This window comes from Melospiza georgiana, chromosome 6 (genome assembly GCF_028018845.1).
Source record: "Melospiza georgiana isolate bMelGeo1 chromosome 6, bMelGeo1.pri, whole genome shotgun sequence".
In the NCBI taxonomy this organism is placed as follows: domain Eukaryota; kingdom Metazoa; phylum Chordata; class Aves; order Passeriformes; family Passerellidae; genus Melospiza; species Melospiza georgiana.
This window is the reverse complement of record NC_080435.1, coordinates 24,696,043-24,722,700: the sequence shown is the minus strand read 5'-3', so window position 1 is coordinate 24,722,700 and position 26,658 is coordinate 24,696,043. Positions and strand designations below refer to the sequence as shown.

At 41.3% G+C, this 26,658-nt stretch overlaps 1 protein-coding gene across 3 annotated transcripts in view; it reads right to left on the bottom strand.

Moving 5' to 3' along the window:
• NAV2 (neuron navigator 2) overlaps nucleotides 1-26,658 on the bottom strand; it is a 368,440-nt gene that overhangs the window by 109,558 nt on the left and 232,224 nt on the right. For 2 of the 3 annotated variants that reach the window (XM_058027192.1, XM_058027191.1), the window contains exons 4-6: nucleotides 21,495-21,567; nucleotides 16,287-16,539; nucleotides 11,715-11,872 (exon numbers count right to left, since the gene is read on the bottom strand). In XM_058027192.1, coding sequence (XP_057883175.1) covers nucleotides 11,715-11,872; nucleotides 16,287-16,539; nucleotides 21,495-21,567 — 484 coding nt within the window. Of the gene's footprint in view, nucleotides 1-11,714; nucleotides 11,873-14,676; nucleotides 14,746-16,286; nucleotides 16,540-21,494; nucleotides 21,568-26,658 lie in introns of all 3 variants that reach the window. The other variant, XM_058027189.1, reaches the window with a different exon arrangement.

Genomic DNA, 26,658 nt, shown 5'->3' with positions numbered 1-26,658 from the left:
TAACGTTTTCCACAAAGTGAATTCTTTGAATACTGGATGCTATGCACCTGAAATGAATAAACAATATTCACAAAGTCTACAGTTAAGCAGCAGATCTTTGGGAAAGGAAAGAAGGTACTTTCTTACACAACTGTGGTGGATTTTGATTTGTACTTGGGTCAAGTACAGTGAAACTAGAAACTGACCATCCTCAAGTGATTTGTCACATTGCACTACACACAGTTACTACAAGAAATTAAAGGTTCACCCCAAAACATATGAAAAATTGCTCCAGCTTAAGAAAACTTCAGTTTTTCAGCTCTCTGTTTCTTCCTTATGAACAAGTGCTGGCTCTTTTACTCCTCTGGCCAAGTTTGGTAAGCAAAAGGAGTTCTGCTGCCAGAATGCAGCTTCAAATGCTGGGTTTCCTAATGAAGCACAACGTCAATTCGTGCAGCACACATCAGCATGCAGAGGGGAAAGTTTTATTCAGCATAGCATAGACCCTTCTTTCATGAAAAGGGGAGCAGGTTTCATGCATTCAGTTAATAAGCTTATTATTTCCCATGTGTTCCTTTGTGAGGGAGGTATTTTCTTTCTTCAGCAACCTGCATTAACTAAAACTGACTATAAAAGAAATGTTTTCAAACTCAAGCTACAGTCTACAATAAATAATGATCACTTTCCTCTTTTCAAAGTCAAATCTTGGCCTGAAATCTATTTTGTTCCTAGTGTTCCTGCTAAAAAAGATGTTGGTGGTCCAGTTCCAATGCCAATACACACTGTAGCATGGGTAAATCTGATTTCAGCTGCTCCTGCAAAGACTGAACTGCATCTGCAAACCCACCCGTGTGTGAAGAAGAAAAAAAAGAATCTGAAAGCTTATGATTGAATTCTTCCACAGAAGTCTTTGAGAGCTTATGTTATAATAAGGTCGGGAGAAAATATATGCAATTTCCCATCATTTGTCATGTTCACTCGAAGTAAGTGGACTTTGATTTGCTATAACTGAAAACTTTCAAAGTCCATCATTATAAGCATGAAAGGCAACACATAGACAAAGGATGTTCTCATAGTTGCTCTCCTTAGGAGGGTCAAGAACTTAAAAGCATTTTTTACCCATTTTTGAATGAACTTTTTTTTTTTATTTCACAACTATGAGAAAAGTTCTTATGAAGAGAAATATCTTTTAGTCCAGCCTATAGATTAGATAACAGATGTGAAAGTAAATCCACAACCAGACTGTAATTTAGGAAATAAAAGCAGCTCTGCTCTATGACATTACAGCATCAGAACTGCAGAAACCACAGCGGCAGTTTCATCATTTCCCATCTAGAAGAATAAATGGTGATTCTTGACCCTTCCCATCCACCCACCGGAAGACTCTCCTTTAAAGCACCACACATAAACTCCTACAGAGAAGAACTTCTTAGCTGAGTTGTTCTCTTCTCCAATGATCATTTATCAAACCCTCTAAGTATGGAAATGTCTGCATTCCTGCCAGGAGCCAACTACAAAAATCCCAGTCTTTCCATAACCCAAACCACAAGCAGGTGGAGCAGAACATTCCCAACAAGATCACCCTGGCACTCAGTTCCTCCTCAAAATAAGCACAGCTCTTGTGGCCCACAGAAATTTCCATTTCCATTGTAGCGCTGGGAGAGCTGGCTGAGCTGCCACGAGGGGGGGGCATGGCCTCCACTCCCAGGATGGCTGAAGCTTTCTGTTCTCTCTTCTATTCTGGACCACAAAAAACCCCAACAGAATTTTTTCTTTTTAAAGCAGAGATTGCCAGATAGGGAAATTCTGTATAACCAGAGAAAAGCCCTGAATAGGGAATATTTTTGCTTTGCTGAGGATGAAACCTTAGAATCATGGCTGGAACTGTATTGGAAGAGACCTTAAAGATCATCTCCCTGCCATGGGCACGAGCACCTCCACTAGACCAGGTTGCTCAGGACACTTTCTAACTGAGCAGAATTGTTTCCTTCAACTTCTGCCCACTGATTTTCCCTTTAACGGTGATTAAATTCACTGTAACACAACAGAAAAATTACCTTTACTCCATGACATTGTTCTTCCCTTCCATCATATCTACTTCAATCCCAGTGCTGTGAACTATGTGACTTCCACAGCAGTCCAGGCATTCACAGAAATGTGCTCCATCCCTGAGAGCCCTCACCAAGGCCCAGGGACATGTCAGAAACCCAACGTCCACGATCCTGCCAAGCTGCCTCCGTTCACACAGAGCTCCAGCACATGGAACAAGGCTTCTGCTGTTGGCCAGCTCACTTAGCCAAGACTCAGCATTTTTGCTGAGGTGAGGGGAAATAAAACTGGAGCACAGGCAGCCCCTTTTCTCATTGTCTCACCATAACCAACTAAGACATTTGAATTCCTTGTTGTTTTTGTTTAGCTACTGTAAAATTCAAAATGCTGTTGACATGAATGCCTAAAAAAGGCTGGAGGGACCTCTATTGAGCACATACCAGTTAGATGATCATAAAAATAACGAAACCAAGTTTACTGTGCCATTCAAAAGAAGTTGCACTCTCCATTTTACACTAGACAAATACCATTCTTGTTCATTCTTCTCCATTTCCTTCTGACTATTTGTACAATTTAATCCCCCAAGACATCTCATAACAGACTCATTCAAAGGCATTAATGAATTCCAGGCAGGAAGCTGTTATGGAGTCTTTCATTAGACTTGATACTCCAAGTGGACTATATGTACAGTTAGCAGCTTGTTCTGACACATCTCTCTTGCAGGGTGTATGAAACAGGCACTATGAAAATCAGTGGGCTGAGAACTCCAGTCAGGAAATAGTGCCCATTTGTATCAAAACCAAATGACAGACACAAACTGCAATTTATGGTGGGGTCCTCCTCCTTTCAGCTCTCTGCTGCCAGTCCCAGATTCTTCAGGAATATTTGGTTATGGATGAGGAACAGGCAAAAGGCTCAGCAGAGAAGGCACAAATGGAAGGGCCCAGGGAAGCTGGAAGTGCTCCTACCCAAGGAGAAGGGGCTCCTACAGAGGTGGCAGAAACATGCTGGCATTTGGGCAAGTCTGGGCTGTAGTACCACTGCTCTTTCCTCTCCCATGATTTAATAGTGAACCTTTGCTTCCATGGCTGGTTTTCTGGCACACCGCACCCAACAATAAATTTATGAGAAATTGTAAATATTTATTTTAAAAGGAAACATGTAGGCACTGCAAAGGCCACGAAATGCTGGACCAGCTCTTCAGCTGGTATAAATTAACGTAGTTCCACCACTTCCAAGGCAGCTATGCAGATGTACACTGGGCAAGAAGATGCTTCTCAAGGTTAAATTTCACTTCAAAGCTCAGGATCTTTATCATCATGAACTGTACTGTTAAGAACAAGTCACTGGCTAAATTTTTAGGGTATTTTTTTCCCTGAAACTTTGTTTAAGTACATTTTTGCCTCATTTAATGTATTTCTAAAGCTTATACCAACTATGTTCAAAGTCCTGTGGTCTTGTAAAGCTCCACTTCAGCCATGATTAAGCCTTAAGCCAGGCTTTGTCTAGGTAGAAGAGGACATATTTTTAAATGCCAGATTCAGCCAGCTGAACAGTTGTAAAATTAAGCACAAATATGATTCACTGCAGACTCACATCTTGCCCTATAAACATGCCATGCTGCTTGCTATTTCCTGGCTGTCTTTAAGCTGTTTGATGGGCACACACCCAACATAAAGATGTCACTGAGGATTTACTGAGATGAGCCAATCTTTCAAAAGCATCCTTGATTAGAAAAGTGAAAGGGTGCAAACCATACCCCAGGACACACATACATCTCAGCTGGCCAAAGATGAGTATCTTGTTTGACACTAATGGCTCTTACAAGGGTCACCTTCTGACACAAGGCAGGAGCCTCATGTCAGGGGAACTTCTCAGCATTAATACATTTGGTAGATTGGAGAAATAAACTTGAGACAGTAAGACTTCATTCACTGAGGCTGAATGAAGAGGTGTGTGCTGAGAAAGAAGAAACTGAATGCCTAAATGTAAAAGGTCAAACAACAACTGTGCAACTTCTCTGCAGCAAAAGGAGTCCCAGCAGAATGCAGCTGATATAAAGGAAAGATCAAAACAAACACGGGAACAAATTTGTAGATGCTGTTGCTACAGGGGAGTTTTCATTTTAATGGATGAACTAAAATCTCTTTAAAATAAATCAAAAATAGCAAAATTTCTACAACATATCTGCACAGGCCATCACATCCAAGAGGGAACACCAGATTTCCACAGCGTTCAAGAATTCTGCTTTTAGGAAGGACACTCAAAACTTCTGCACTTCTGCAGCTGCACACTCCATAATGTGGCACTAAAGGAATACAAATGTATTCAGAAATGCTTTAGGAACATCACAGATGGAATCAGAGGTTTGGAGAATCATAGGATAGAAGACAAAGGACATAATCACTCATGCTGTACAGCAGCAAAATAAGGCATCAGGTGGAGTGCTGTGTCCAGCTCCAGCACCCCTCTAAAGGAGACTAACAAACTGCAAAAGGGCCAGTAGAGACCATCCAGACATAAAAGAAATTTATCACATTAAAGGGATTTATCACAAGGAACTTATAAGAAAAAGGATGGAGTAGTAAAGATTGCTTAGTCTACAAGAGAAAAGGCTGAAGGGAGACATTTTAAGCCTTCAAATACATGAAGACTAACAAACATGACAGGGATCAAGGAAGAGCAAAAACATCCTTATTTTTAGCCAGACAGAATGGTTTTATGTGCATGTTTTTAACAGCTACTTTTAAGACCAAATGGACACTGGAAGGGGTACAGTGGAAGAGATGGTCACACCCCTGTCATGAGACATTTCAGAACAGACTTGTGAGCACCTGTCAGCTGGCTGAATCTGGCTTTTAAAAATATGTCATCCTCTACCTAAACAAAGCCTGGCTGAAGGCTTAATCATGGCTGGAGTGGAGCTTTACAATACCACAGGACTTTGAACGTAGTTGGTATAAGCTTTAGAAATTCATAAAACAATGAAGATATTTTTTCTACATGGATACAGTTGATTTTCCTTCAGAGCTGGAGCACAGACTCCCCATGTTCTTTACAGATGCGATTCTACAAATATTTAGTGTAAGCTGCAAACTTGTGAAAATTTTAAGCAGAGTTCTTTAAACAGAGTGTAAGCCAGGAGCCATATCTGTACTTCCAAGTTATGACTCACCAAAAGTAAGTACCAGGTTCCTCGGCATGCTGTTCAGATAACCTCACAGTCCTTCCTTTCTCTCTGTGTTTTTGTTTTTACTCTTGCATCATCAAATTCATGATCACTGTACTACATCCAAGGCAAAATAAATTGCCCTGAGTATTTTGTAAATACCTTCAATGTATACTGTGTTTATAAAAGTGGATAGGGTTACTCCAGCATCTGCTTTTGGTAATGCACACAGCAGAACAACAGAAAGCACCCATTGCTCTGGTAATGGATTTATTGAGACAATTCCTGTAAATTTATTTTACATGTCAGACTTACAGGAAAAACCCTTGGTCAATAAAACCAGAGCATCTCTTGGATGCCAGCACAGCGGAGCACAGAGGCAGCACCCTAAACACTAAGCAGAAATCCAATCATTCAGAACATGAAGTATTTTATCTCATTTTACATAAAGCTACAGAAGAAGACTTGTCCTCCATTTTAATGTGCTTGAATAAAAGATTTTTCTTTCAGGTAAATTTTCCAGATCATTTATGTTGATCTTAAGGACAAAAGGGCTCAGTAATTTCTGAGCCAAAATTGGAACCTCTGTCTGAACACCAGCTCTGGGCAAATATTAAATGTTGACTCATTATGTCCGATTTAATCTCTTTCAATGGCTAAACACCCTCATTCTTAAAATTTCTAATGTGGTCTTAATTGGGCTAATATCAAATTCCTGTGAAATGGATACCCACACACTATCTGTTGAGATAAGGAAGAATTGTTATTGCTGTAAATGTCACTGCAGGTATCTTGTAACCTTTCTTTTAGACAAAGAACATAAATTAACCCTTCAAGTACCAAACAGCAAAAGAGATTTTCCAAAGCCCTGTTTATGCAGAGCTCTGTGTTTTATCAGCATCCCTCTGTTTCAAAGCCCATTTGAATACTACTGAATATCTCAGCCTTCAAGCCATTACCCACAAGAACTCTGAGTTTCCATCTCCTTATACACATTTCTCGCCTTGCTTTACACAAAGATGAGTTTTTCCTCTCAGTTGCTAAAGTAGCCTTTTTCAATTGAATCTGAGGGTTTGACATAATCCAAATCTGCCATTTTAAATGACCTTAAGCAATGCTGAGTTCAAGACAAGCTCAGTATCACACAGAACCAAGTCATGGGAGTGTATTGTCATACATTTTTATATCAGTACAGGATTGAATATGAAACTTTTTTATCATCAGCAGTAGAAATTCCCATGGCTCATTTCCAGCTTTAGGATTTTCTACTCTTTCACAAGATGGCATTTAGAGAAATGAATATGGATTTCCTAGTGCAGCTGACATGGAGACACTGATTTAACTCTGAAGAGCATTTCCTGCTGAAGCTCTGACCACATCTGCCACGGCCTCTTGCACTGTGCCCTTGAACCTGGTGCCCTGGCCTCCTGAACCTGACAAATATAAAATATAACTGCCCACACACCCTTTGAGCACACATGTGGCATGTGTAACCATACACCAGTCTGCTCACTGCAGTGGGGCTGGCATCTCCTTGCTAACATTTCACTCATGGCAGTCAGTCCTATTTTCATAACATGAAGTTCAAAAGAGGAAAGAAACTCCTTAACTCTCCTTCAGTATGCCTTAATAACTCTTCCTATTTCAGCAGTTTACACTTGAGAAAAAATTTAGAAGGAAATAATATTTAGAGGTATCAAAATGTGGTAACCAGTGTAGGTCACAAGCAGCCTCTGGAGATATTCCTCCCAATCTCCACCTGAAAGCAGGAGCTGGGGATGGCCTGGGGAACCTGAGGTGAGGTTATCCAGGGCCCTGCCAAGGCAAGTCCTGAATGCTTCCGAACAAGTGAAATCCCACCCCTTCTCTGGACAAACTTCTCCAATGGTTTATTCTTCTCATATTCTTCTTCATTCCTGTTTCCAGGCTTTTGATTTCCCCTAAAGGAACGTGTGTCCCTTGAACTGCCATCACACATCCTTGTGAACACAGTGACTACCCTTCACATATAAAAAGGCAGTTATTAAATACAGAGTGTTCCAAGTTAAAAAGGTTTACCCAAAATTTGAAAGAAATAAAATATGAAATAAAATGAAATTAAAAAAAAAAAAAACAAAAAACAAACAAACAAAAAAAACCCAACTATATAAAATGAAATAAAATGAGAGGAACACACACTTTTCTTATCTCCTGCCCATATGGACACTGCTATGAAAACAGTTATTTGTTTCACCTCACTGTCTGAATCTGTAGGCATGTATTATTGGGTTTTTTCCTTTTTCTGATGCTATCTAAGAGAAACCTGACGTCAACCTGCCTTCTTTATAAACCTGAGTAATAACCATTTCCTTTGATCTCAAGCAGAAATGGGTAAAGTCTGGTAATACAATTTTTTTTTCTACTGATATTTTATTTAACATTCAATCCACAGGAATAGTGTAATTTTTCCCACAGACGTCTACTGCCCTCTGTAGGATTATTTTAAATAAAATATTGGGAACAAAGTAGAAGAAAAAAAGAAAAAGAAAGCACGTAAGCCTGTCACAGTACTGTATCACATCATCAACATGGTGGAGGTGGCTTATTAAGTTGATATCTCTTACAGCTTCATAATTTCACTGATTTTATAGATTTGACACAAGTAATAGGCAGAATATTCCCAGCCAACAGCATCAGACATTTGAGACTGCAAAATACAAGCTGAGTGCCTGCAGAACAGTGAGGACAATGGGTGCATTGGATGTTCAGAGCTGGCCAAAAATCCCCACCATTCTGCAGAACTCAGGCTGCTTTCAGAACATGTCTCAAGAGACTGCTGTGTGCAAGCAAAACACTGACATAAACTCAGGAGAAAACCTACTGTACCCAAGTCTTTACTGAAGCTGTAGGTTTCAATAGATTTAAGTTTCCTTCCTGATGCCACCTAGGATGCAGTTCTGGTCCTCACTGCCATGCATAAGAATAGATTCATGTATGCTAAATTGCATATGGATTTTTGCATTCCATTTGCAAATCAAATTTTGGCTGTATTTTATCTGGTGATCCTGTCAGACAATTAGAAAGATGTGGTAATGAGGAGCCTCACAGCAACTGCTAACTGCACACAGGCATAGAAACGCAATGTTCATTTGCTTCTCTACATTCATTAGAAAAGTTTTGGATAACTTAGATGAGTTCAGCAGTGACATGGGAAGTGTCTGATGCCTTCCATGCCACAGGAGAGCTGTGGTGTTCAAGGACATTAAAGGACAAGGAAGCAAACCAAAGCTATTCCTACATAAGCATGGGCTAAGGAATTCTGACCATTCAGAAGAGAATTGGCTCCTGTTGTATGAAGGGATTAGGATGACATAAAAAACTCCAAAACCCACAAGCCTAAGTACTCAATTCCCCACAAGACAAAAATGCAATTAAAACTTTAATGGCATTTTTCTTTTAAAAAAACCACCAATTACACATATAAAAATATCCTCTCTGGAATGTAACTGCAATTATAAATGGCTAATCACTATGACAATAAATAAAAAACCATACTACAGCATGTTATCATTTTATGATGTGAGGAATGAGGGTCCTGAAATTCCTGTGAGTTCAGGTAAATTCCCTATAAAAGAGGAATTTTGCATATAAACTGAGGCTGTAACCCCAAAAAGCAAGTTAAAGCTATCAGGCCCGAACCTCAGGGAAGGACTGAACCAGGTGTCTGAGTGATCCTTTCTAAAGAACACTTTTCTCTATATATTGGAAATGGTGTCAGACAGCACGTGGAGACTGAGAAAACAAATACTGAGGACACAAGGTCAGCTGTGGGGAAGAGAAGATTTGCATCTCTTTCCATGTTCCTTTGCTAAGAGCACGTGTGCACCTCACGTCAAACACGTGCATCCATCCAAGAACCTCACCTTTTTCTGCAATGGTGCAATGATTTTTGATATTGCACAAAACCCTTCCCCAGGTTTTCTAGGAAATCAGTGGTCTCATCAGTAATTGATTTACAGAATCTTCTGAATAATCTGGGTTATTTATTTCCCAGTAGTTGGCTGTTCTTCCATGCTCCATTTGCTGTCCTTTTCCTTTCTGATGAATTCTGTTTCAATTAATGCACTTTCATTGCCACAAGCCACAGACCAATGACTAACAAGACAATTTGCACTCGGAGGGAAAGGCCACAGATTAATAAAAGCTAAAAATTACAACCTACTTTTTGTAAGAAATGATTCAAACACTGAAGGCTACCTTCTATCACAAAGTGACCAATAATGCCAAAAGAGGCTGAGTTTTATTTCTGCCATTTCCTTCCTCAAAAACACAACGGAGCAGGCACTAGGTAAAGAGACAAAAACTTACCAAGCCTGGCACACAGCACACTCATGTAAGTCTCATTTTCTTAGGCAAAGCACAGGATATGGGTCAGAAAACCTGAATTGTCCTAGCACTTTGACAATAAACTTTGCCTGGCAATGTTACAATTAACTTCAAAATAAGCCAAAATTTTGTCAAACCAGTTGCTTTTGTTTCTCATGGATGTAGGCCAACTTTGTGTCATGATTATACTTTTAAGAAAAGTTCAAGTTCAACTTTACGTGAGCCTTTTTTTTTTTTAAAGACCATAATTTATGACTGGAAATTCTGACCAGAGCAAAATTCTGAGTAGTTAATGCAACTTATGTAGATTGTCAGCCTAAGAGCTAGCCTTGTTTCCTTTAGTCATTTGTAATATTTGTAGGAAGCAGTTCATCTCATGTGCTTCTTCAGCAACCAGTTTATCTTTCTTAGGAGATGAATTATAGTGAGGAATGAGGGTTCCCTGAACTGACCGTGTAAAAGCAGTTGATATTTAAGTTAGTTGACAAATTATTGTTATTTCTCTGTATGCATACGGATTTCTTTCTTTATTTTTCTTTTCTGAAGACTAAAACCAGTACTTTACCTTCCTTATTTAGTAATCTTGGTTGACTGAGAAAACAGCTAAAATAGATGGAGGTCCTCTCCTGCCTGCAGCATAACCTCACACATCCCATATGGAGCAGGGACCATCTGGCCACCCTACCCATGTGCAGGACAAAACAAATCCCACTCACCTCTCTCCAGTCCAGTGATAAGGGGACATGAGCACAGGAATATTCACAGGAAGGACAAAGAAAGAGGCTGGGAAGATATTACACAGGAAAACAAGGTTTCTACTGCTCACACTAAAAGCTGTTAGCTTGTTCTTTGAACTGAAAGCCAGACCTAATTCAGGTTTAGAGACAATTATTACATGCTGATGTTGCAGTTAAATCATCACTGTTTACACAGTGTACCATTCTAAAAGAATACACATTGATTTACCAATGTGTATTGCTAAATTATTAGCTTATTATGCTAATACATTAATCTGTAATATAATTATATTAGACAGAGGTGAATTTTATTTTTCTGTTATACAAAACATGAGCAGGGTGTTTCAGAATGTCCTTGGAGAATGCTGAGGGTCCTCCGCTGCCACCACAATTTTTTTGGGGTAACATTGCAAAACCTACTGACAGGCAACCCTCAGATAACAATTCCCAGAGAAGGAAGAGCGGAGTTTCCTGGAAAGAGCCAAGCATGAGAACTACAGAGCAGCTGACCCAGAGCAGTGCTGTTCCCTGGAGCAAATGCTCAGTACAGTTATCAGAACCTCTGCACAGCCAGCCAGGAGACTTGAGCCTGAGGGCTGCCACTGTCAAGTGAGTGCAGGGAGCCTGTGCTGAGGCCCAGAGCTGGCTCCTTTGTCAGCAGAATGACTTTGGGAACGTGGGATTTGCTGCCAGCCCACACTGACAATCTGGCTGTGCCAGGCTGGAGAGATGTGCTCAGCTCTCACCAGCCACAGCCCCCAGCCCCACTCTGAGCTGCCAACTGAGGCTAATGAATGCTGGCAGGTCACTGAATTAGTGAATGGACACAAAGTCAGTAAATGTCATTCAAAAAAGCTCTGCTTCACACACAGCATGGCTCTGAGTGTTCCTGATGTGCTGCCACAGACATCACTTCACTGCAACGTTCATAAAACATGTTCCTGCCTTCACATACAACACTAGATGATTCCTGAAATCAGACTGGAATTGTGTAATTTTGTCTCTTACAGGATAGTCCACAATAGTAATGGGAATGAAAGCAAATTGTAGTATTTATCATATAAAAACTTTACAGAAATCTTTAGCGGTCATTTTTCATTCTTGTCAAACTAATCATCAAAATGCCTTGTTTTATGATTAATTCCTTCCCCCTTATCAGTGCTTGAAGCAAAATGAAAAAACATGGTTCACCAGTGCCAGCACATTTTAAAGTTATGTTTTTGGATGTACCTTCAGGACAGCAAGTCACAACTTCAGATATATTAAAGGAGGACTATACTTTTTTCAAGAAGAGACAGCTGGCTTTTGGATTACAGATGTCATATTTACAACACACAACTTCAAGACAGTCTTAAATCCAATTTCCTCCGAATTGAAGCCATCATTAGGAAAAATCCAAGTTGTTAATTGCTTACCTTTGTCATTGCTGCTGGTTGGGATAGGGGGGAGAAGGCCAGGCTTGGATTTGTCGTAGTTGTTGAAGCTCTGGCTGCGTCGGTTGTTGGCACTGATGGCACCACGAGCTTTGGCCTCGCTGCCTGCAGCGGACACCCTCATGGTGGGACCTGGAAGTCTGCTGGGAGAATTTACAGCAGCTTTAAGCACAGGGAAAAAGCACTCTGGGCAAGAAACCATGGGGCACCATGCACAAGCTGAAAATGAAAGCATCAACAGCACAAGTGTAGGCTCATAAGGGTGTTGCTACTTCCATAGGAATAAATCAAAGGATCGTCTTGGATGAAAATTGTATGGCAAACAAGCTGCAGTCTGAAGTGTTTTACACCAGAAAAAAAGCCCTGAGACAAAATTAACAGTCACCTGCCATAAGTCTGGTGAATCAGATATAGTTGCAGGTAAATTCAGGGGGGCAATACCACTGGCAAAAGGTTAACACTAAGTGAGACAGTACTGCTGTTAAACCGGATTGCCGGACACTTCATCACAGGCTGGCCACATAAAGGCTACCCTTATTTCAGAAATACCAATGAGATGGAACTTGGCAGCCTTTTTCCCTCTAGAGAAGCACATCACATCTCTGCCCTGACAGAGCCACAAAGCTCAGCAGCCAAGCCCAGCAAGACTTTAACCTGATTTAATTATTTGAGCCTATATAAATCACATAAAGCTTCAGTACCCTCTTCCTAGAGTGCCCACATTATCAGTGAGCTGGTATTAGCGTCAGGTTTAAACTGGGCATCTGCCTCTTCCAGCATTCTCTCACCACAGCCTGTACTTACCAGATAAGGCTGATCAACTAGGAAAAAAAACATAGTTATTCTGGAGTAAGTCAACAAACTTTTATGCTTTTCAGGCAAAAAAGAAGATGGAACACTTCCCTGAATAGCCCAATAGAATCAGGAAAGCCACTGGCATCACATCTCAGAACACTTCAAAGCCAACATTCACACACAGAATCTTTTTAAATCTTCTTCATGTAAAATACAAAAATCTATTCAAATAACTTGTGTCATTAATAAAGTAAAAGGAAGAACTCCCAGTTGTCAGAGAAAGTAGGGATGCAACTGGCCAAATCACCATTGTGCCTCTAAAAGAAGGAAGAGAAGCCAGGAAGGAACCTGGCACGGCTTCCTAAATAAACTGATTTATCCAGGACCAGTGAAGAAATAGAAAATATGAAAAGAAACATGGAGAAAAAGCCAAAATGTCAGCAGCTGCATGCACACGCTTTCAAAGCTCAAAAGAGTCCAAGACATGAGGGCATCATTCAAATACAAACCCAGAAATTAATTTACAAGCTCAAACCACCACAGATTCAGCACAGCACATCATGGTTCTGAGGTTGACTTTTAGACCAGTCTCTCAAATTATCCAGCACTTTTTCCAGCACCGGGGGGTGCTAAAAAGTTGTCCATACTCATCACTGCAGCAAAGGGTCAATGAGAAAACCCCAGAGGGGCTCCATCCACTGCAGAGGAGACCACAGGGGAAGGAGCTGAGGGCAACCAGTGATAAATAAAACTTTTTGAGAAAGTCACCAAGACTAGGAAGTCCATGAAATGCTCATTTTGTCTGACAGTTTTTCTACAAGGTACCTCAGCCCAAAGCTGCCCCCCAGTTTGGAAACCCTGAGTGTGGGGCACCCACCCCAGGATGGCTGCAAGGGCCCTGCACAGGAAGGGACAATCTTCCTCTAGTGATGGATTAAAAAAGGCTCCCCACACACATCCACACAGGTTTTGCAAAGCTGTCACATTTTAAAGTAAACAAAGCTCCTCAAACCATGTGACCACTTAACAAGTGACAGGTTTTCCATCTGAGTCAGTATTGTCACTGCCAATAAAAACACACCAAGAATAAAAAACCCATGTGCAAGAGCACTCTTGAAGATATCCTTTCTCTTTTTTCTCCCCCACTGTAGTTCAACTAACTGCTTTTAAGCCCCTGCTTTGTGAAATCTAAGGAAAAAATCAGGTTCAGGGAGACACTTCCGAGAGGAGGTACTGAGCTTGGGGAACACTCTTTTACTACTCTTCAGCACCTCTGTTAAGCAAATATGAGCTGTCAAGTCATAATTAAGATCAAGGAAGAACGTGAAAAGGAAATGCAGAACTTTTTAACAGGGATTATTCTGCAGAGATTCACTGTTAGCATGTAAGAAATAAGACGTGGGAAATAAATCTAAATTATACAGCACAAAAAACAATCTATACAAACTGAATAAAGATCATAAGCTATAGCTCACAAGCTTAGCAAAAATGGTATGGTATAATTTACCAATGTAAAACTATATTCTAGTCAAACATTTACATATAATAGTAAAATAACAAGATTATCACCCAGATTAATAAGCACAGCAACCCTCAGGATCACTGAGATGAGATGGACAGATGAGCTGGCATGCACACCATGCTGGGGTCCAGGGAGAAAAGGGATTCAAGGGCCCTGATCCCCTCCAGGTGCTAGGTGTGAGAGCACTGGGGACAGCAGGAGCCATACCGTGCTCTGGGGCTCACAGCATGCAGGGGACACTCTCCCCACCACGAGGAGATCCTTAAGGTCATTCCCAATCCAAAACATTCTCTGATTCTATGATTTCGATAATGCAGGTCAAAATATAATTCATACAGCGGGGCGAGAACTCCCAGAACCATGTTTTGTTCTCAAAAGCAAAAGCCCTTAAGAACAAAAAAAAAATCAAATTATTTCCTTCAGGGCCAAAATGCATTCCACACCTCAAAACAAAACAAAACACAAAACCAAAAAAAATTTAAGGAAAAAAATTCCATCAAAAACTTTCCCATTTCAGCCGTTTGTAAAGGCCTAGTTACAAACTGTTTTTGACAGGAATCCTAAACATGCACCCAGAAATATTGCAAAAGGTAATTCATGCTTTGCAGAAGATGAAGAAATGCTAACCTAGAGGACCTTTTCTGACCAAGAGTGAATCGGATGATTTTGCTTTGAGATGAGTCCCTGGGAGATGCACTGTGACAGGAAAGAAAAAGCGGAAGAGAACATTGAACAAAGAAATTTTTTGTTTGTTTTTTTTTTTTAAGCCACTGAACTTTGTAACTGGTTTTAGGGAAAATATGAGGTTTTTATGAATTTCACAAGAATATAAAGCTTCTTGCCCAAGTATGACTTCAGGTCAAAACCACTACAGTCTGAAATTAATTTTTACAGAGTAATGAACATGCAAATCTGCATGCAACCCCCAACCGTATTCCTCTTTTCCTTCTCACTCCTTTATTAGATATATTTTCTGTAGAATCTGAGCAATTTGACTTTAGTACATATTAAGAAAACATTACATTGAAGATCTTCAGGATATACATATTTGTCAAGTATTTGAAACCCAGCCAAATCTACACAATGGACTGAAAACAGCAAAACAGTGTTCAGCATCTCTGCATGTTTGACAGAAAACTTGCAGAAATCTCTTCAAACACATCTTTATTTTATGGTAATTACTTCCTTTTTATACATGCTGCAGGAACACTATGTTTTTCAACTATACAAAACTATTGTTTACACCCAAATGAGCATAATTTGTGATGGAAGACATAAAAGCCAAATCCAAATAACCTCTGAGTGGTTCCACTTGGAAGGCTTCAGTAAAACTGTTTATATCCCTAGTGAGGCAGCACTTCAACCAGCATTCACCTCAAGGTGTGTTAGCACAAGCAAGCCTCAATGTGAGATTTGTAAGAACAAGAAGCCTTCATACTTTAGTAATTGTGCAAATATGATTTCTGCTTTTAGTTCTCCTTCTTATCCCCTCACTGTTTCAGCAGTGCAAGGGTCAGAGCAGCAGAAGGCTGCATATGCATTTACTGTGGCACTGCCTCAGAACATTGTTTTTATTCCAACCTGGGCAGAGCACTCCTAGTATTAAAGACATTCAAGGAACAAAACCCCTTTCTGTTCATCTGTACTCTGATCTAGGAGTGCCAACAAACACCAATGATGGAAGTTATTTTTCATGTAAAGCCAGCAGCATATTATTTTTGACCAGAAAGTCTAGATTTGATTTTGATTGCCACCAGGTGTTATGAGCTCTATTTCCTTTAGCACTATCAGAGTAACCCTTCCCCACAGTGGAAGGTAACCCTTCCATTTCTCAGTGAGGACTGAAACTCTTGTAATCTGAGAACTGAGGTTGGTTTTCATATGCCTAAAATGTATGTTTTCTAAGGGAAACAATGTGCATGCTTTGTGAGTAGAAAGAAGCAAAAGGAATAGTGAGAAAAACATCCTTTTACAATCCTGTGGTTGCTTGGTCCAGCAGGGATGTCACACCCATTGGGCTGCAGATCTCCAGCACTGAGAACATATTTAAACACACGTGTTTTGATTTCCAAAGGCTTAAAGTCAATTGCTACCCAGCATTCCACTCCCAACACACTTTATTCTAGAGCAGAACTAAAGAAAGGAGTTTCTTTGGCTTTTTAACACCTGCAAGAAGAAGCAAAATAAAAAAGAGGAGATAAATAATGAAAACAAAACCTTGAAGGAAACTTCCCCACCTGGAGTGCATTTCTGGTTGTGCTTTCAGCTGCTGCTGCCCAGCTTGTGGGGGCTGTTGGCACGGAGAGTGGGGCACAGCTGGCACCTGCTGCTGCTGGGGGAGCCCCGCCTGGCCCTGGGCTGGGGGCCCTGCTGGCTGGGAGGGATGGAGCTGGGGCTGCTGCTGCTGCTGGGGCTGCTGCTGCTGCTGCTTGTACCGAGACAGGCTGAAGAACAGGCCCAGGATGGCCTTCAGATTCCCATTCCTGATTTCTGCAAGGCAAAGGGGAGAAGGCACTCGTCAGCCACCAGTGGGGCTTCTCTCTGACAGCACGGTGGGTCAGCCTCAGCACCCCCAGAGTACTGTCTGAACTGAGCTCCTCTGGGATACCCTCTAGGATAAGTTTCTTTCTGCACATCTAATTGGCATTACAGTTGATTGCCAGTGAGCACCAAGGACAAATAAATAACTAATCTCTCCCCTGCGGTGACTGAGCAATATCTCACATTTCCACTGTGTTAAATGCCAGTGTGCTTAAAAAGCAAGTCCCTTGAAATCTTTCCTTTAAACTAACAGAACCCAAAACAGAGGCCCCACAACAACAATTGTATTAAGGGCAGCATGCTGTAAATGATTTCTCAGTCCTAAACTTGCACAAGGAGGAAACTACTCCATTCTCACACTGGCATCACATCTCAGTATTTTGATATTTCTGGAATATCAAAATAATCGTTTCCACTAAGAAAATTTGATGCAAGTTTTGCACTAGAAAATGTAGTTATTGGCTGACATAGCTGTATTCAAACATAATTACCAGCTTTGATACTGTCACAAGCTGATAAGGGATGGGCACCCAATTTACCTAAAGATAGCTTGGCAGTCAAGGTATAAACTTTTCAATTCCTGAATGCCATCCTGCTCTTCTATGCAATATCAAATGCAAAAATATAAAAGCAAACAGAAATACAAAGATGAAGAGGTGTATCAGACCACACACTTATCCACTGTATCATAATTAATACTCCAGAGGGCAAATTCTTCCTTGCAGACAACCTTAACGTGCTGTGACTTAATTATTTAGCATGTTGAATTTCCTAAATTAAAAAAGTAAATTAAAAAAGCTACAATCAAACAGTTCAACTTGTGCCTGTGTTGTACAGATCACTTGAACTAAAAGCTGACTGTTGCCCTGTGAAAAAGTAAGAAGAAAAGGACATGAGTAAGGCAGTGGCCAAGCACAAAGGCAAGAAGCAGAATTTTCGTTTGTTTCCAGTTCTGGCTGAAAGGTTGCTCTGAGTTTGTGATGGGCCCCACTCCATCCCTTACTCCCTCTCCCAGCCACATTTCTGCTCACTTTGCTCATCTTTGCTGTATAAACAAGCTTCTGCTCCTAATCCTAAGCACTTCACCCAGCAGATCTGAGGCTCAAGGTTTAAAACTGCTCTTTACTCATTCTGTACCAGCTCCCAGCTTTGGTCTCCTTGTCTACCTGCACCTCAGTCTACTTTCCCTTCCCAGACACTGACATAACTTACTTTCTTTCTGAAATTTGTCTCAACCCCTGCCTACGACTTCAGAGAATATTAGCCCTTCTCTAAGTGGCCCTGACCCAGGATATTCCTTTCCTCTCACACTTCCTGACTCAGTTTCCCCAGCCATTTTTCCTTCCCTGCAGCCTGGTCCCTCCATCAGTGCTGTCTCCCACCAGTGACCCCCAATCCCTTGTTTAAAGGATCATCATTCCCAGGGCCCTCCAGCAGCCATTTTCAGCCTTCCTTTGTTTTCTTGGCTAATTTTGGTCTCCTCCTGAACAGTGGGGTCTCGATTAATCCTGCTGTTCCCCCTTTTCCCAGCCCACTCCTGCTCCCATGCACAAGCCCAGCCTCCTCTCCCTGCACCAGGCAGGTTCCTTCTCTAATCTGCAGGTTCTCTTCAATAATCTCTGTTTAGCTTAGGAGGACAGGGGTGGAAGTAAAACAGACACAAAATGCAGCAGAACACAGTAAAAAGGATTTCCTTATCTCCAGCAAAGAACTCGAATTATCCATGGGAGCTGTAAGGAAAGCAGCATCCAATCACAGGTTGAAGCATAACTAAACAGATCCAGAGGCACTGGGAAGCTTAACTGCACAAATACAGGTCAGATATAGAAGAAATTACCATGGACCTGCTTGTCTTGTTTAAATGTAGCTATATGCAACTAGAAATTGATTTCTATGTGAAGTGAAAGGCAACTATAAAAATAACCCACCTACTGCCTGTGTTGCTGCCTGTTTTCTGCTATATTTATCAGAAAGGCAACCTGCTTTTGACCAAATAATCAAAAGAAGAACACTTTTAATGAGTTAAAGCAATCTCTTCCCCTCTGGATTTGAAAAAAAAAAACATTTTAAATCAGACTTTCAGTGGTACCTGTTTCTTTTGTTTCTTTTATCTTAAAAACTGAGGTAATCCTGGCAGTTCTACCTCACATTTCATACAAAAGGAATATTTCAAAGACTACTTCAGCCTCACTGCACTCTGCACATCAGCAGAGTCTCAAATGCTTCCTGCTTCAAGTCCTCTCCAGCCCATGGGCAGCTCCAGTATCATATTGACTTAGATAAGGACAAGGATGTCACCCAGCCATTCTAAATGTGGAGCCAAAAATTACGGTCCTGGATACTGGAAACAAACACTCCAGACACTTGAAACCGGAATTTGGTTTTCAAAGGAAGCCCCCAAATCCACTCTTCAGAGATTTCCATCCTAGGATATCCCTGCTGGTGCTTGTTTACCCTACATCCCTGCTCCAGGATGTGTTCGGCTGATCATTATCCAGCTCATCTGTCACCCAAAAGATGTGCAGCTGCTTACGTGTGATATCAGTCTGAGTTTCTAATGCACATTTATGTTCTCCAATACCTTCAATATCTTGAGAGCAATGAGATATTGTGTGAAGGAGAGCGAGCTTCTCTGGGCAGTTGCAATTCCAGGAGTCTAAGGGCAGGGGTAGTTCAAAGAATGAATAATAAAAAATTTGCAGCAAGAAGTGAAAAGAGATCTCCAGCCCTCAATAGTTTTCTTCAGCAACTAGAAATGGAGATTTATATTTTTAAGAATCTTTGATAAGGGGATGCCTTTTTGCCTTCACGTTTCTGGGGAAGGGGAGCCTCTAGCACAGCATGGCTAGCATCAACACCACCAGTGATTGCAGATCCTCAGCATCTCCACTGCATAAATCCATCAAAACAGACTCTGTGTCAGTGGCACACACATATCAAAGCAGGATTTTTCAACACTAGAAGGATATACACGTGCAGCCCCAAATTATTTCAACATTTAGGAGTCATCCAAATTCCAGTTTTGAGTCATTAACTTCCCTCCACACTGAAGCTGCACTGTTGAAAAATACGTGCTCTTAACAAACCCAGGGGACTTCAGTGATTATTCTCGTTTGGAAGCAATCACAACCTTTTCCTTCCTCCTAGATGAGGATCTGCCAGTGAAGTAAATAAAGTTATTTGCAGTTGACCTAGCAGGTCTTGGCAACTTGCACAGAAACACTGGCTTGTTTGGTAACAACATTCCTCACTTTAAATGGTTCTGTGTTCCTCAACACAGTGCTGGAGCAACTAGAAAGAGAAATTCACTTCACTGCTGCACTCAAGTCTTTTACCTTATTTTATAAAAATATATTCATTCCCTCCCCTTCTCTAGTTGTCACTTTCTTCCTTCAATGTTAGTGGTGGAGCCAGTAAATGCTCTCATTTATGTGCTGGCAGCAAACATTACTGGTCCCTTCTTAGGTTCCATGTGATTTAATACACTAATTCCTAGATAGTGTAACAGCAAGGCAGAAATCCCGAATCAGGGAAGCTATGGGATAACGTGTGTGCTGCTGGGCCTGCCCTGTGCCTTGGCAGGAGAGCCATGGGCATTAATCATGCTGTCCCCTCCCCAGCGTGGGCAGCACCACACTGCCAGCTCTGTACATCCAGGCACTTTTCTCATCACTCACCTGCCATTCCACTTGGACTTTACCTTCTAGTGAGACAGCTAAATAATGTGAATGTATTTTTACAATATTTCCATGCTAAGGTCAAAATTGGCTTACAACTGACTCAGACACATTTTCTTTTTACTCATTTCCTGGCAAAAACCAAGTTTTCTGCTGTTTGAAGTTTTAGCTCATGCTTTCTTTTCTTGACATGAGAATCCTTCTGATTATAACCAAGCAACTGAGGCGTGTAATGCTGGCAGCACTCAGGTGGACCATAGTAAAGCCTCTCTTTGTAGGAAAAGTTTTGTTATTGCTGTTCTAATGCACCCTAGGAATACACCCAACATTCAGCCTTCTCTTCTGCTAGCTGTGGTGCACTCAGGTTAGAACACTAAAAATCTGCTATTTTGGTGCAGTCTCCTCCTCCACACTAAGTTTATGAAGAGACTCAGTCATCAAATGTAACTTTGAAGTCTCACCTGATGCCACACATTCAATTATGTGTTCTGCAAAGCACTGATCGAGATGTCATATCATATATTCAGCTACTGAACCCAATGCTTTTCCAGCATATTTAAATGAAAATACAAATGAAAGCTGGTGCTGATGATGACAGAAATCTGTTTGATCTCTTAATAAGATAATACCTAAACAGCTTCTGAGCCAACAGGTACCACACATCCTGCCATAAAGGAACAGAGTTAACCTAGTTTGGTTTCAGAAAATTCTGATGCGCTTCAAAAGCAGAGTGATTAATTAGAGGTCGAAATGTCTTTTGTTTTGCTTTGACTCAAAACATTTGGATTTGATTGTTTTGTGCACTTGGAAACAGGAAGCAGGATGGTTGTTCAGGTAAAAGAATAATTGAAGAATAAGGAAATAAATTTTTTCTCTGAAAAGGCAAACAACTGACAGCAGTTCACTTATATCTGTAAAATACATACTGATCAATGTGCAAATTATAGAACTGAGATAAGAAATTTCTGGTTTTCAACAGAAAGTAGTGAAGAAGTGACTGAACTCTAATTTGGTCTCAATGATTACTTTTACAAGTAAGCTGTGTAGAAATTAGATACATATTTTATCTACCTTTCAAACTGAGATGGGGAAAAAAGAAATAAAGATTGTCAGGAATTTAAATTGACCTTAATAATCTTCCATTACACTCCATGTTCTAGTTGCAATCACAGGTAGCAATTCAGGTTCCTCATTTACCATGGAATCCTAACCAACCAATGGACTCACCTTCTGCTGACAGCCCCTGGATGTTTATCCCCTTAGCAGCCAGGAAACTCAGGCACGCATCTATGTTCTCAATCTGTTCAAGAACAAACAAAACAAACAGGAAAAAAGGAGACACAAAAAGAAAAAGCATTGTAATAATTATTTACTCCCATCCACTGCCACCCTTGAGTGCGCTCAGTCTTTGCATCCCATAAAAAAGTCCCTTTGCTCGTGATGTGGAAACCATAGTATGAAACTCTCTCAGTTACTGAGGCCCTAAATGGATTATTGCATTGATTATAAACTGGCTGTTCCACGGGTCAGGGCTTTCTGTTATTTGCATCTGCACGAAGCAGGTTAGCTCCAGCCCCAGTTTCTTACGCGAGGGTCAAGGATGCTCCGCGCCAGGATTCGTAACCTACAACAAGCGCAACAAACACGAAACCGAAAATAAACATGGAGGCCATTTGTTGGAGGAGGCAGACTGCCACTTGCTCTGAAGCTGGCAGCTGGCAGAAGTTTCCAGCCCCAGCAGGAGCTGAACACAAGAGCTGTAACTGGAAACTGGAATGCAGAGCGCATTCCCTGCGGCATTCCCCGCAAGGCAGGAGCACCAGGCCAGGCCGGGCATTCCTGAGGGCACCTCCTGCCCCTCACACAGGTGGACAATGGGCACAGCCTTCATGGGACAAAACAGCTTTCACCAGGCAGGGACTCGTGCACAACAGCTCTGCCTGTCAGGTGCTTTACACAGCCCTTGCTACACACAGACTGGACTCAAACCTACCTAAGAAAGTGAACTCCAGAGGGGCTGAACGAGTCACAAATGTTTTCCACTCCATCTCAACATTACAGTAAGAATCTTGGAGCAGCCTCACACCTGATTTCCCACCAAGCTCCCACTGAAGCTCTGCTGCCATAACCAGGAGATGCAGGGAGATGCCAGCCCCCAGCCCAGCCCAAAGCACTTCCATGCAAACGCCTGAGCTTGGACACCTCGAGGGGCTGCAAGGAGCATTTGAGGAAATACCATGTTTTGTGTGCAGTTACACCAAAAACTCTTGGATGATACTGTTGAGCAATTCTTTTATTTAACCATGGTAACCAGCAAGTGATAAAAATAAGTATTTGTGTCTGAACATGTCTCAAACATTAATTTATTAATTCCTTTAAACATTGCAACCAAACACTGCATCCACCATATGGGTAGGGAAGGAGACAGACACCAAGCCCCAACCTTGGTCTCACATAACTACCTTTACTCTGTGGAGCACGAGACATCAAAAGGAAACATGAAAAATCCAGCTGCCCTAGCAGCTCCTGCCTGCCCTCAAAAAAATACACAGCTGAGGGCCAAGGCAACAGTTTAGAACTTGAGCTCCCAGCACTGACCTGAGCTCCTTGTCCTTCTCAAAGTAATAAAAAAGGACCAGGGAAGCTGCCAGGAAACCTCTCACATGGACTTCTCTCAGGGCACATTAATTTATTGTCTTTAACTATAACAATAAAAACATTTTCTCCTATCAGGGGTAGAGGTTAAGTTATTGGCATTGCTGAACTGTGATTTCAACAATTAGAAACACTTTTATCAACCTCATTATACTTTGAGATATAATATAAAGTACACAAAGTATATAGCACACTTTGAGTAAATCATATACTCCAAAAGCCAGAGAGGGACCAAAGAACACATTTCCTGTACTGCTCAGACCTTAAGGCTTGAAGCAGGGTGCAGTTCAAAGGTTCATTTATCCACAGTTCAGTATGATCCAACAGCCAATTGACCCATTTCCTTCTTCAGTACTCAACAAGCCTTTCAAGTTTCCAACACGGCTCTTTTATTGAGGTGATTGGCAACTTGGCTGGAAAACCAAAGTTCACCTTTTCAAGAATAAACACCACATAAAAGGATCAATCCATTCCTACTACTTGCACTTAACAAGCTGCATCATTCCAAGAACACTTCCAGACTTCCACAGCTGTGGTAGATGCCTCCTCTCCAAACCAGCAGGTTAGTGACTAAAGATAAGCAATATCTCACCCTCACTCCAGATCTGCAGCAGCTCTCTCAGTCCTGCTCTGCCTGCTTCTCTTCCCAGTCCCCTCACCTTTGATAAACTCTCTTTCAGGACAGAGTGAGGCACAAGATTAGGATTCACATCTGGGTAGTGAGCTCCTCATCCATGTCCTCATTCTTGGTGCTATACAGCAATCTTTGGTGATGTCCTAATCTCATCCTCTTCAGATTCAAGGAGTCCCCTTTAAAACAATTCTATTTCTCCTGTGGCACAACCCCCCAGTTTTTCTGAGCACTGTGGCCACTGAATTTAGGTAAATCACTCCCATGCTCAGACTGATGGATGGCTCTCCATCACAGGTCTGTATCTGAACCATCGGCTGAGCAACCTGGAACCTCACTGCCATACAAAAGGTCAGATGGATGCCTTGCCACACCAGTGGTAATTCCTGGCTAAAAGCTGTGAGAAACAGGGGCTCTTGGTGGTATGGGCTCTACTGGTATGGAAAACACCCTAATCTCATCAGGCATGACAAAACAAAGTGGGAGTAACAGCGATGTGCAAAGCTACACCCTTCACATTCAGAAAATAAAGAACTAGGAGAAGATCCTGTGGGGATGGACAGCACTGCACACATGAAATTCACTAAAAGAATAAAAGAATAAAACTAAAAGATATAAATAAAAATATATAAAAACCTGAAAGATATAATGACTGTCTAAGATTTACACAGTGTCTGTGATACTAACATTACATGGCAGCATGGCAGGAATGAGAGGAATTGGTTGATTTTGAAGGAAAAATAGAGCTCAAAAAGGAAAACAGAAGAAAAGGAGAAAAATCCAAAAACGAAATGGAACACTGAATGCAGGACTGTGGCTGAAATTATCAAAATTTACTGCTGGTAAGAATTCAAGGTCCTTCCCACCCAACAATGGCTGAGTCAAGAACCCTGACTTGGCTGAATTAGTCTAATGCATCAGAAATCCTGTTGCTGTTTGAAGAGATGACTTCCCAGCAATGCTACATGTCATGAATTTCACTCATAAAAGCTCCAAAGAAGAATTCCTGCCCTGGCCTCTGCTGTATTAACTACTAATAATTCAAAAATATTGTTTTATGGAGAAACATGACCCCAGTGCAGACAGGGCTGGAGACAAGCAAGCCATGATAATTAGACCATTTAGATGTGCATAGGATAGAAGTGAAGTTTCTGGATAGATCTCAGGTAGATGGTAGGAAAAAATTCTTCCCTGTGAGGGTGGTGAGGCCCTGGCACAGAACTGTGGCTGCTCCACCCCTGGAATTGTTGGAATTGTCCAACCCTGGACAGGGCTTGGAGCACCTGGGACAGTGAAAGGTGTTCCTGCTCATGGCAGGGGATTGGAACAAGAGGGTCTTTAAACCCAAACCATTCTATGATTGTAAGCAAAACCCCAAAGACTCTGCATCCTGGTGACTCCCAACACAAAGTACAGTTAAAGTACAGTTGCCTGCCTGCAATCACAGCATTCAGCAGCAAATCATCACCCAGACTCTACAGGCCCCTTTTCTGCCAAGTCCATATTGCTCAAACCCTTTAAGCAGATGTGAAACGACCAGATTTGCCAAAGGGGAGTGGATATTTTCTGTTGCACTTGAGCTACCATTGTTTTTTTTGGCCGACAATTCTGATTTCTCATTTGCTTTGTCAGCAACGTTTAACACAGCAGAAGCAAAGCAGGAAAGATGGCAGCTGGATGCTCTCAATCCCTGCCTACCCAAAACAGGGGAAAGCTGTGCAAAAGAAGGAAAACCAAGCACAGCCACCCACAGTGCTTATCCCACTCAGAAACATTACTGGGGTATCCCAAACTAAGCCTTATTAAACCTCCCAGACAAAATATTCAAATTAACTTGCAATTTTAGATCATCACATTTAAACTATTTCAGGAGTAATCTACTATCAACATGTGCTATCAGTCCCACATTCTTTTATGATGGGTATTCATTCTGAAATGTCCCTAAATGCCAACCAAGGACAGCAGAGCCCACACCAGAGGGGCTGGCAGCCTCTGGGGCTCCTCCTCCTGCTTCCTTCTAATTAGGAGATTATGAGGAAAACAAACTGCAACAAGGCTGTGAAATTCAATTTCTGCTCAGACATAACGTATCAAGTACCATCATTCTCATATTCAGAGAAGGAAAAGCCACCTGAAAACTCCCTCTTGACATGAATAACCTGACAAGGTGGGAACAGGAGGCATCATGGCTGAGTGCTGCACATGGAGAACTGCCCAGGACCAGATAATCACACCAGACCTTGTGCAGCAATTTCAATTTCTATTCTTGCCAGTGCTGGAGAGGAAACATGCCCTGGCCTGTATGAGCAGAACAGGATATGCCAGAAACAAATTTAAAAAAACCCCAAGCCAAAATATCCCCATCCTGTAGCCTATAAATGGAGAGCCACAGGTGGGCACTGACGTGTGGAACACTGAATATCTCAGACAAAATCTGAGTATGGACACAGCCCCAGCCAAAGCTGTCTGTCCAACACACAAGCTGAAGGATAACTAGAGCTGCCCCTGGCACAGACACGGGTGTTCTTCTAAACAAAAAACAGAATTAAACTCGTTGTAGGCTCGTTCACTTGCAAACCAGGGGAGGTTTCTCATATTGTGATGCAAGACCTCTGCTCCCAACTTTTACAGTGATAAATGGGGAGTTTTGATGAGCTTATCCAGAAAACTCACTTCTAATACTGAAACCAGTGCTTATGCAGCCTGTGGCTCAAATTTATGTGTAGTATAATAATTTTCAAAAGAAAAAAGAATGAATTCACATGGAAGTTTTTAAGGTCTCACAAACCTTTATGCAATATTCCAGCTGACTTCACATACAGTGCAGAAACAAGGAAACAGCCTAAGAAACACAAGCTGTTCCTTAGGACAAAATTTATTCCTTGTCTGTACTTTTGAATAAGGCATTTACCCTCATATTTTATATCCAAAAGTTTAGAAAGAGCCTTAAAATCTTAAGTCATTACACTGACAATTCTTAGAATCCTGGAGTTTTGGGGGAGGAAGGGCTCTCCATTGCAATAACATATCATTTCCTCTATTTCCTAAATATAATTATATATAAAAAAACACCAAAGCAGAATTGCAAATTCCATTTGTCCCAGA